The 10,694-nt window shown below is 43.0% G+C and overlaps 1 protein-coding gene across 1 annotated transcript; it reads left to right on the top strand.

Moving 5' to 3' along the window:
- Window positions 1-2,593: 2,593 nt before the first annotated feature.
- On the top strand, window positions 2,594-3,783 carry LOC109156290. Its single transcript, XM_019304140.1, has 2 exons — window positions 2,594-3,455; window positions 3,743-3,783. Exons 1-2 carry the CDS (start codon window positions 2,594-2,596, stop codon window positions 3,781-3,783), a joined length of 903 nt encoding a protein of 300 aa, XP_019159685.1.
- Window positions 3,784-10,694: the final 6,911 nt, after the last annotated feature.

Here is a 10,694-nt window from a genome sequence, read left to right as displayed (position 1 = left end):
ACACCAAACTGCACCTCCACAAAAGTATCGAAAGATGAAACTAGTGTATCAGTGGATAACACAGTTTATCGCAGCTTGATAGGGAGTCTGTTGTATCTAACAGCCAGTCGACCAGACATAATGTTCAGTGTTGGAATCTGTGCAAGGTATCAATCTGACCCAAAGGAATCACACTTGATAACTGCAAAACGCATTCTGAAATATGTTAAAGGAACAATGCAGTATGGTCTCTGGTACTCCAAGGACAGTGAACTAAGTCTAGTTGCCTACTGTGATGCTGATTGGGCAGGAAATATTGATGACAGAAAGAGTACTTCCGGGGGATGTTTCTTTGTTGGTAAAAACTTAGTATCATGGCTAAGCAAGAAACAAAATTCAATTTCACTAAGCACTGCAGAGGCAGAATACATAGCTGCAAGAGGATGTTGTACTCAGTTGGTTTGGATGAAACAGATGTTCCTAGATTATGTTCTCACACAAGGGATAATGACACTCTATTGTGACAATGTCAGTGCTATTAATATTTCCAAAAATCCAGTTCAACATTCCAGAACAAAGCATATTGACATCAGACATCATTACATCAGAGACTTGGTTGAATCCAAGGAAATTGAATTGGAATACATTCAAACTGACAAACAACTGGCGGATATTCTAACTAAGCCACTGGACGCCAATCGTTTTGAAATTCTCAGATCTGCTCTGGGCATTTGCAGAATTGACTAATTAAAGCAGTTGGTCAATCAGAGAGGAGTGGTGTACACGGGTCAGTATTATGATTTGACTTTTTGAAGACTCCTCTCTATTTTAGTTAAGTGGTGTTATTTTGGCCTTAATGATATCTCAAAAAGATTTTAATCTTTTTTCAAAATTCAAATGTCCTTGGGTTCCGTTTCCTTCCTAAAAAGAAGTTGTACCGTTGTGTCAATCAATCGTGTCTGCATGATATTTGACAAGCCGCATTGATAAGGGTTCTTCACCCTTTAGTCTATTTGATACCGGGCCACGAAGAAAACAGGCTTTCAATCATCTCAGCACTCAAACCCTTTCTCTCTCAGCTTATCTGCTCTCAGAATTGTATTTCTCCCCTCTCACAAAAATTTCTCCAATGGCAGACCTGGTAAGAAATATCATCATCAAGCTCGGAAGCAAGACACATTCTCCGGAGGTGGCCCTTAAGCACATTCAGACGCTATTGCAATTTGCTGTGAAGAAGAAGCTCAAACTTGATCCTCTGCTTCGCGACGAGATTTTAGTAACTGTGATGACCTATTACCCAGAGTTTTATGCAGAATGGTCTGAAGATGATGCGACTGAACTGCTTATGATGGTTTCTGAAGCCAGTGATGAAGTTTCTCCAGTATATATTCCAGAACCCTTGGATGGAAATCGGGCCGGGGCATTCCTTCAATACTTTGCACATTGAGCCCTAGAATTGGTTGAGATCTCTCGACGGCAAGCGGAGGCGCACCCTCTGTACCTCGAAGCTGCTAAGAAAGAGGCAAAACACAGACAGGAGATCCTCCGAAACAGGTCAAACAATTCTGAAACTCCTATTGAAATTTCACCAGATAAACCTGATGTTCCTGCTACCCCATCTTGTGTGCCTGTTATTTCTGAAAATTTAACTGCTTTGGATTCTGAGAATCCCCCTGTGAATGTTGATTCTACATCTCTGCCTGTGAGTGAGTCTGTTGGTATGAAAACTGATGTCTTGCATGTGTCTGGTGAGAAAGAAAAGTCCTCTGATGAGCCGAATAAATTGAGTTTAGTTGTTTATGCTTCTGATAATGTTGCTCTGCCTCCGGCTGAAATTGCTGATGACCCTAAGGAAGTCTGTTCTGTCGTTGACACTCCTGTCTTACCTGCTAATGTTGAATCTGTTGATCTATCAAGCCCCCACAAGTTTTAGAAAACAGGTGGAATCCCAGTCTACACTGCCACATCATTAGGCGAAAGTTTGGAACATGTGAGACATTTTGCTGGTCTACCATCTGCTTGAATCCCTCAACCGTATCAAGTGATTCACCCTTCCGAATCTTCCAGCGAAGATGATAAAATACTGGCTGAAGTATATGGATCTCAAGCACCTCCATCTAATATTCCAACTATTGAGGCCACTGCTCATCCTGACTCCACGACCTTCAAAATTCGTGAAATTTCGAATATTATTGGGAGCTCATCTGCCAATGTCTCTGATTCCAATCATTCTGTGACTCCTGTTCAATCCCCATCCAAAGAAACAAGAAGGTCTAAAAGGAAGAACGTTCCAGTAAAGGTTGTTGTTGAGACTGGTGATGACAGTGCTGATGTGGATCAGCCTGAGAAGAAAAGGAAGTCGAGTGAGGGTGTTAAGCCGGAAGAAAATCCGCCTGTTCAACAAGTGTTCAAGACTCTGCGATCGTCTGTTAAGCAAAAGGGGCTTGCTGTTCAAGTTACTTCTGTACCTGCACCATCTGTCAAAAAAGGGAAGCCATCCACACGATCAAGAGGACGAAGCATTACTCCTGAGGTTCAACCTGTCGAAGAAACTGATCCATCTGTTTACAGGCCTCAGTTTGTTTCTCCTGCTACTTAGACCAAATGGTCTACCATGGTTAAAAGGGATCTTATTATTCAACGATCTGTGGATGAGAACCAGCTGAATTCTGTATGTGACATTTTACCTTTGCTGAATGAAGTCGGGTTGTTGAAGACTATCACGAACCTCTGCCCATACTCTAAGCTTCTCACTTGTGAATTCTATTGTAATCTCAATGACGAGATTGACATCCTATCTGGGCCACGACCGATGCAGATTTTCATTAGAGGAAGGTGGTACGTTTTTGGGCCGGACATGATCAATGAATACTATGGTTTGACTGCTGTGCAAGAAGACCCTGTCACTAACTGGAACTTGGTGGCCAGAACTCTTACTAGTGGACAGACAAAATCTTGGCCTACAGGAGATAAGGACTATCTGCAGAGCTCGCATCTCACATCCAGATATGTGATTCTACATCGGCTGGCCCTTCACAATTGGCTCCCATCAGCCCATTTCCACCCTGTTGGCAAGTTACTGGCAGGCTTCTTATTTCGCATTGGAACGAAGATGCCAATTGATCTGGGAAAATGGATTTACTATCACATTCTTACCTTAATTCATCCACGGGAACAGAAGGTAAGACTACCCTTCCCAAATCTGATTTTTGGCATTCTTACCACTCAGGGTCTTGAGCCTATTCCCAGTGAGGTGATCAGTCCAACACTGCTCTATACTGTTGATAAACGTCTGCTGACTGGAGATCACATTCGGGATGTTGTTCCTGTGTCTGCCCCATCCAATTCTGAACCTGATGCTGTGTCTGATGACTCTCCTCATGCTAAGGATGTTCAGCTTTCCATACAGTTGAAGGCAAGGGTCGCTGATCTTGAGACAGTACATGGCATTATTGCAAAGCAACTGACAGTGGCCCGTACTGAGCTAGCAACCGTTCTACTTCATTTAAGCCTATCAGAATCTGCTGCTGCTGCTGATCCTGCGAAGTCTGACAGTGACACTCCCTCCAATGCTTGACCTTTGGCTATCATTGGCAAAAAGGGGGAGTAGTATGAACTCAGGGGTAGTATGAACTCAGGGGGAGTTTTTGTGTTTGAGTACCTTCTGGCCCTGGCTGGGCGTTGTTTTTTATGACACCATTTCTTGCTTTTGATCATAAACTGTTTTGGATCTTATGTTTTTGTTTTTGTTCTATGTAATCAGATCAAACTCATGGGTTGCTTCTTTATAATAACCTATCTTAGATCTTTATGTTTTGTCTATCTATAGAGTCGAGTTGTTTTGCCAAATAATAGCCAAAGGGGGAGTTTGTTAGTGTTTTTAAATGTTCAAAAACCCCATATTATAATTGGCAATATTATTATGGCATACTAAGATAGGTTTAGAGTTTGTCCGTCCAGCTCTAAAGACGACTGATCAATCAGAAGCAACAACAGAAGGACTGACACTGAAGATCTGATTTAGGAAGCTGATTTCTAAAAGTCTTACGTGGTTTTATCAGACAAGTTTGGAAAGAAGATCAGCGTATATTTTCCAGAAAGGTATGTACCTAATCTTCTGAGATTACATTCCTCTTTTATGGTCCTACCTTCTACAATCAAAGTCTTTTATGGAGAGAGTTTTTTTGAAGAATCTATAAGTACCCGTACTCGAAGAGGTTTAGGGTTACGCCGAAAATATGAAGAAACACTCCCCATCTGCTATACGAGATTAAATCTTTGATTGTCATGTATCTTCTCAATACAATATGTTCATGGTGATTAAGATGATGATCTTGAGAAGAATCACTGCTGCTTAAACGAAAGGACACTGTGATCACACTGTTGCGGGAACAACTATAAAGAGCGTCATTGAAGTGGACTCCATCAGAGTGGGCTCTCCAAGTGAGGGGATTTCATTGGACTTCTGTATGCATGGCTCTCCATCTTCAACAATCCACTAAACTGGTGTAGACTGGGTATGTTGTATATCTACCTTTGTACATTGGATTATGATTTAGTGGATTGGACGCCTATGTGATCGTCCCCCAGACGTAGATACACACTGTATCGAACTGGGTAAATATTCTGTGTCGTTGGGTGTGTGCTCTTATCTTTCTGTTACATCTTCTCCACCATTTATTATTACTGACTGACTTCGTAACTGAATCAATCAGTAATCTCTGACAGTTGATTGATTCTGTTAATCTATCTAAGAAGAGAATATGCAAAATTACAGTAGGCATAGATTGGGCTACATTTTTCAAAAGTACCTCTTTTCCTGCTTGGGACAACAGCTTCTTATTCCACGATCTAATTCTCTGTTTGATTTTATCTTCCACATAAGAGAAAACTGCCCTTTTATTTCTCCCAATGAACGACGGGAGCCTTAATATTTTCCAAAATTTGGTGCCTGATCCACACCCAAACAACCAGCCACGAGATCCTTATCCTCCCCTGGGGTATTTCTGCTGAAACAAATATTTGATTTATGGTAATTTACCATCTGGCCAAATAAATTCTCATACCTCAACAGACATTGTTTAATCACACTAGCTTCCTGTAGGTTTGCCTTGAAAAACAATAAACTGTCATCTGCAAAGAAAAGATGTGACACCGGGGGCTCCTCTAGCCACTCTACACCCATGAATTGAACCTGCCAGTTCTGCCTTCTGCATAACAAAGACAACCCTTCCGCACAAATAATGAACAAATAAGGCGAGAGGGGGTCGCCCTGCCTGAGACCCCGAGTTGGTACTATTTTACCTCCAGCCACGCCATTAACCACAACCTGATATGTCACAGTCGTTACACATGTCATAATTAAATCAATCCACCCCCTATCAAAACCCATTATCTCTAACATCTTTTTCAGAAAAGGCCATTCCATTCTATCATATGCCTTTTCCATATCCAACTTCAAAGCTCCCCACCCCACATTACCACATTGCTTCCTATTCAGAAAGTGGCCAACCTCCGAAGCAACTAGGATATTATCTGTTATCAACCTACCTGGAATGAAAGCGCTCTGGGAATCTGAGATTAGATTCTCCATAAGTGGCTTCATTCTATTGGTTATCATCCTAGCCATAATCCTGTAGAGCACATTACTGAGAGCAATAGGTCGCATGTCCCCAACCGTTTCAGGCACATTTTTCTTGGGGATCAGTATTATATTTGTATCATTCAAACCACTCGGTAGGACATGCGTGTTGAGGGTGTTAACAAAAAATCCAGACACATCCACTCCCACCACATCCCAAAAATGTTGATAGAAACCTGGGTTCATACCATCTAGTCCCGGGGCTTTATCAGGAAACATAGAAAATACTACAGTTTTAACCTCATCAATACCAAAAGGGCAGTGTTATGTGCCGAGGTGACACGTGGGGTAAAATCATTAAACAAAGGGTCACTGCATATAACATTATTCGTAGCAAAAATTCCCTCAAAGTACCTCATAATAAGCAAATTCATATTCTCCCCATCCACCCAATCCCCATCATCATTCTTTAATTTAGCAATAAAGTTCTTCTTTCTCCGGGCAGAGGCATACCTGTGATAAAACTTTGTGTTAGCGTCAGCACCACGCAGCCAGTGTTGTTTCGCCCTTTGTCTCCAGAAGGTATCCTCTTGAGCCTCCAGCTGGGATAATTGGATTTCGAGATTTTGAAATTCAGCCATCGCATCCGGATCGCGCCTATGCCTAATGGGTACGTAACAGCTTAATTTGGTCCCCAAACTTGTGGAAATGGTCCCCTCCCCACCGCATCAGACTATGTCCACAATATTGCTGACAATTCAGCAAACCCTCAGTCCACCGGTCATGCCAGGCTGTCTCAACCACCTCCCTGCATCCCTCATCCAGTAACCAGGCCATCTCAAACCTGAATCCTCTGTGGCCCCTTCTCCTCTGCTTGCATGATTCAATAATTTTGAGGAAAAGGGCCGAGTGGTCTGATGTACGAGTCAGAATATTGTGTACCTCTGCATAGCGATTAACATCCCCCCACGATGTCGTCGCTAACACCTTGTCCAACCTCTCCTCTATCTAATTGTTCATGCCTTTAATCTTCTCCCAGGTAAATTGATAGCCCCTCATAGCCATCTGCGCCAAACCACATCCATCAATCGTCTCCCCAAAACCGTGAAGAGACTATTTGGGTGCGGGTTCTCCCCCCCCCCCCCCCCCCCCCCCCCCCCCCTTTTCTCGTGCTGATATAGGAGATCATTGAAATCCCCTATTACAACCCAAGGTAGCGAAGATCTCCCACTTAGCGTCCCCAATAACTCCCACGATTCCCTCCTGTCTTCCCGCTTTGGGAAACCGTAGAAACCTGTCATTCTCCAAACTCTATCACCAGTCAATCAGACCTCCACATCCACATGATTCTTAGAGTAGCTTAGGAGGGTAGCAATATTGTTTTTCCTCCAGAGCAACGCTAAGCCACCCCCATTCCTCTCGTTGTCCACATAGAACAACCCTTCAAAACCAATTTTGACTCGAAGACGTTCTGCATGATCCTGCCCAACCATCGTTTCCATCAAAAATACAAAGTCCGGCTTCTTACTGGACACCATGTCCACAATTTCTTGAACTGTCCGTGGATTGCCTAAGCCACGGCAGTTCCAACTAAGAGTACTCATTGGGTCGGGCGGGCCTGGGGACCAGTGCCCGCCTGCTGCAAGTTTTTTGAACGATCAGCCATGACAACATCACTTCCCTCCATCCCATACCGCATACCTCCACCACCCAAACCCTCCCGCTGGCGCTTAGTCACAGCGACCACACCGGCCTCATCCTCCGCCTCACTAACCGGCCCAACCCCACGTTGCAACATAGGTTCATAAATATTTTTACCCAAGAAGCTCTAAAGAAGTTAGCCAAGCATGACTAAATTATACATAGCAAATATATTTAAAAAATTACAAATCATCAAAGAAAGTACAAAAATGAACTAAGCAATTTTCCCAAATCTCCTTAACTTTCTTCTTGTTTCCCAAGATGACTCGTGGCTCTGATATATATATATATATATATATATATATATATATATATATATATATATATATATATATATATATATATATATATATATATATATATATATATGTATGTATGTATGTATGTATGTATGTATGTATGTATGTATGTATGTATGTATGTATCTATGTACGTACGTACGTACGTACGTACATACGTACGTATGTACGTATGTATATGTAACACCCCAGATTTTCAAGACATTTAAAACTTATAATTAAGGTAGAATCTTATTAAATCCCAAGATATAAATACAAGCGTTCGGGGTGCTATGCCACACCTGGGCTAGAGAACCCAAGTGCACAGGCTAACTAACTAATATCCTCAAAGCGTGAATACGTAAACGTGGCACGCAGGCCAAAAGGGAAACTATCTACTTCTAAGTTCTAGCGCACTCCAGTGACTTAATCTTCTGTGCCTGAAAGCCAAATATATCTGTTCAGCGAGAGATGCTGGTAACCCACTCCAACGCGTTGAAATACAATACATATAGAGGTATATATAGATATACGAAAACCATTTTGAACATGAAGATATATCCTACGAACTCTAGCTTTAAAACCGGGAATGACTCGACAGATAAGGCCAGACACAAGCAACAGTTATAATGAGCATATGCAGTTCACTACAGTTAAGGCAGATAAGGCAAAGCATAAACAATAGTCATAACTCAACATCAACAATCCCCAACATAAATCCCGTAGTCACATCCCCCAAGACACTCATGATCACCACTCATCCATATCACAACACATAGCACACTTTGTTGGCGCCACAGGACCAATCGCATGCCCATACATGAGGGTCAGCGCATATAGCTCTGACACGGCCCCGCAGCACCCTGCCCCGTATCGCAACACGGAGGGGTTGATCGCAACCGACCGATGAACCGCAGCTCATCATAGTGTTTGATCGCAACCAAACAGTGGACCGCAGCCCAAGAGGATGTCATCTGACCGCAGCCAGGAAAAAGGACGAACCGCAGCTCGTATAAAAACGTTTGGTCGCAACCAAACGGTGGACCGCAGCCCAAGAGTATCAATCTGACCGCAGCCAGCTTCTGAACCGCAGCTCAGGATAACCAATCCGATCGCAACCGAATTGGGGTAACACACACATAACACATAGCAAGCACATGCAACTAGCATGCAATACAATAGACTCATAAACCTATGTGTGATCCATCACATACTAAGAATAGTCCTAAGGGGTTCATACTCCTTCCACCTAGGTCAACGGGATACCAATTCAACTAGCATGCAATACAATAGACTCATAAACCTACGAACGGTACCCGAAACATCAAACTAGACATAGGCACGATAAACGGAGTCCGTTGGGACACCACGGGGAAAGGGGAAACATCAAACGGGGAAGCCGGGATCCCGGTGGGATGAATTTCCAGCGGGTAGCCGGTGGGTGGGGGCCACCCGCCGGCTGCCCGCCGGATAATACTGTTCCGGGCAGCGGGTCGCCGGCGGGCAGCTGCCCGCTCGCCGGTTACCCGCTGCCGGGCGGTGTTTCACGGCCGTGGGTAGGTAGCGGGTCCCCTACCCCCCACTGACTCTTTTCACACACTTTACGCCCCGGGAACCGTTGTGGAACCCGAAACCATGCTTAGACACTTTACAACGCAATTAATGACAACACGTAGACAATTAACGGATCAAATACGAGAAACGAACGGCACATAACCTATCATGCTTTTCTAAACATAATCAACACCCAAACATGCGATTTCCCCACCCCACAATCCAAGAATCATAACATACGATACAACCTAGGGTTCTAATCACTTTTATGTCAATAAGAATACGATTCGCCTTCTAATTGCAAGATTCGGTAAGGATAACACATAAGCATCAAGAACGTCACACAATTATCAAGAACAACACATAATTATCAAGAATTCCATATAATCATCAAGAACACCATAATTATCAAGAATCTCCCAATATCAAGATTATCAAGATCCCTCATGGGATCATCACATCAAACATTAATAATCATCATCATATTTCGCCAATCACAATAATATGGGGGAAACCCTAAGGGGGAATCATAGCTATGAAAATAGGTTTTGTTGAGACATGGGTTACCTCTTAGCCTTAATTAATTCCTTGGCTATGAAGGATCTTTCTTTAAGCTTTCTTGATTTCTTGATTTCTCCTAGGGGAATTCTTGGAACTCTTTGGGTGGTGAGAGATTAATGTGGTGGGGATTCTAGGTGCCCCCTAAGTTCCCTATTTATATATTTAAGACTTCTAGTTAGGGCCTGAATGGTATGTGTTTACTAATTCTATTCCTTATAGGGCTAGGGCTTGTTTTAGGGATAAGGGTCCATGGTCCATAGTGGACCATATTAATTAAAGAGAATCCTAATCCTAATCTGAATAGTAAAAGGCCTACTTCTTTTATTCCTAATAGGCTTAAGACTCTTATTCGGGCAAGGGTCCACGGTTCATGGTGGACCTCACTAATTAATTAAAGGTAACCCTAACATAATTAAATCATATTTAATTATTATTAACGGGATTAATTAAATAATTAATCCGGGATTGAAGGCCGTAACACGGGGTGTTACACTCTCCCCCCCTTACGAGAAGCTTCGTCCCCGAAGCTTGGAAATCGTTGCAGGGTTAACGAGTCAAGAGTAGAACCGTGGGCCTATAGAGAGGGTATTCCACAGGGAAATTGCATACTTGTACGCCTATGCGTGTTGGGTTTTTGGGAACGATTAGGTTTACAGGGCTAAGAGAGTGGGTTTCAAACTTGAGGATACGGTGAATTCAGGAATTAGGATCGAGTTTTCAAGGTTGCAACTTAGGTTGTGAGGTTGCCACCTTGTATGGAATCGTTAAAACATGGGATTACGAATGGGGTCTGAAGGGTAGAAAGGGTTTTGAAATAAGGAGGGGGCCGATTTTCCGAGGAAGGGAAAGGAATTCGGCTAGGATGGGTTAAGGTTTCTCGATCCCAAGTGAATAATCTGGCTAGATGCTTTGATCACGATGCGTCGACGAGCTGATGATCCTCCTTCCTTGGTGTTGGTACTTGCTTGACTTTAAGATCCTTGTTAGACCTTGCTTCCCGGCCTAAGGTTTCATCCTTCTCTTCTATCTTGAGGGAAATT

This window comes from Ipomoea nil, unplaced genomic scaffold (assembly GCF_001879475.1).
Source record: "Ipomoea nil cultivar Tokyo-kokei standard unplaced genomic scaffold, Asagao_1.1 scaffold2705, whole genome shotgun sequence".
Classification (NCBI taxonomy): Eukaryota; Viridiplantae; Streptophyta; class Magnoliopsida; order Solanales; family Convolvulaceae; genus Ipomoea; species Ipomoea nil.
Note: the sequence above shows the minus strand (reverse complement) of the source record. Positions and strands in the feature narration are given on the sequence as shown.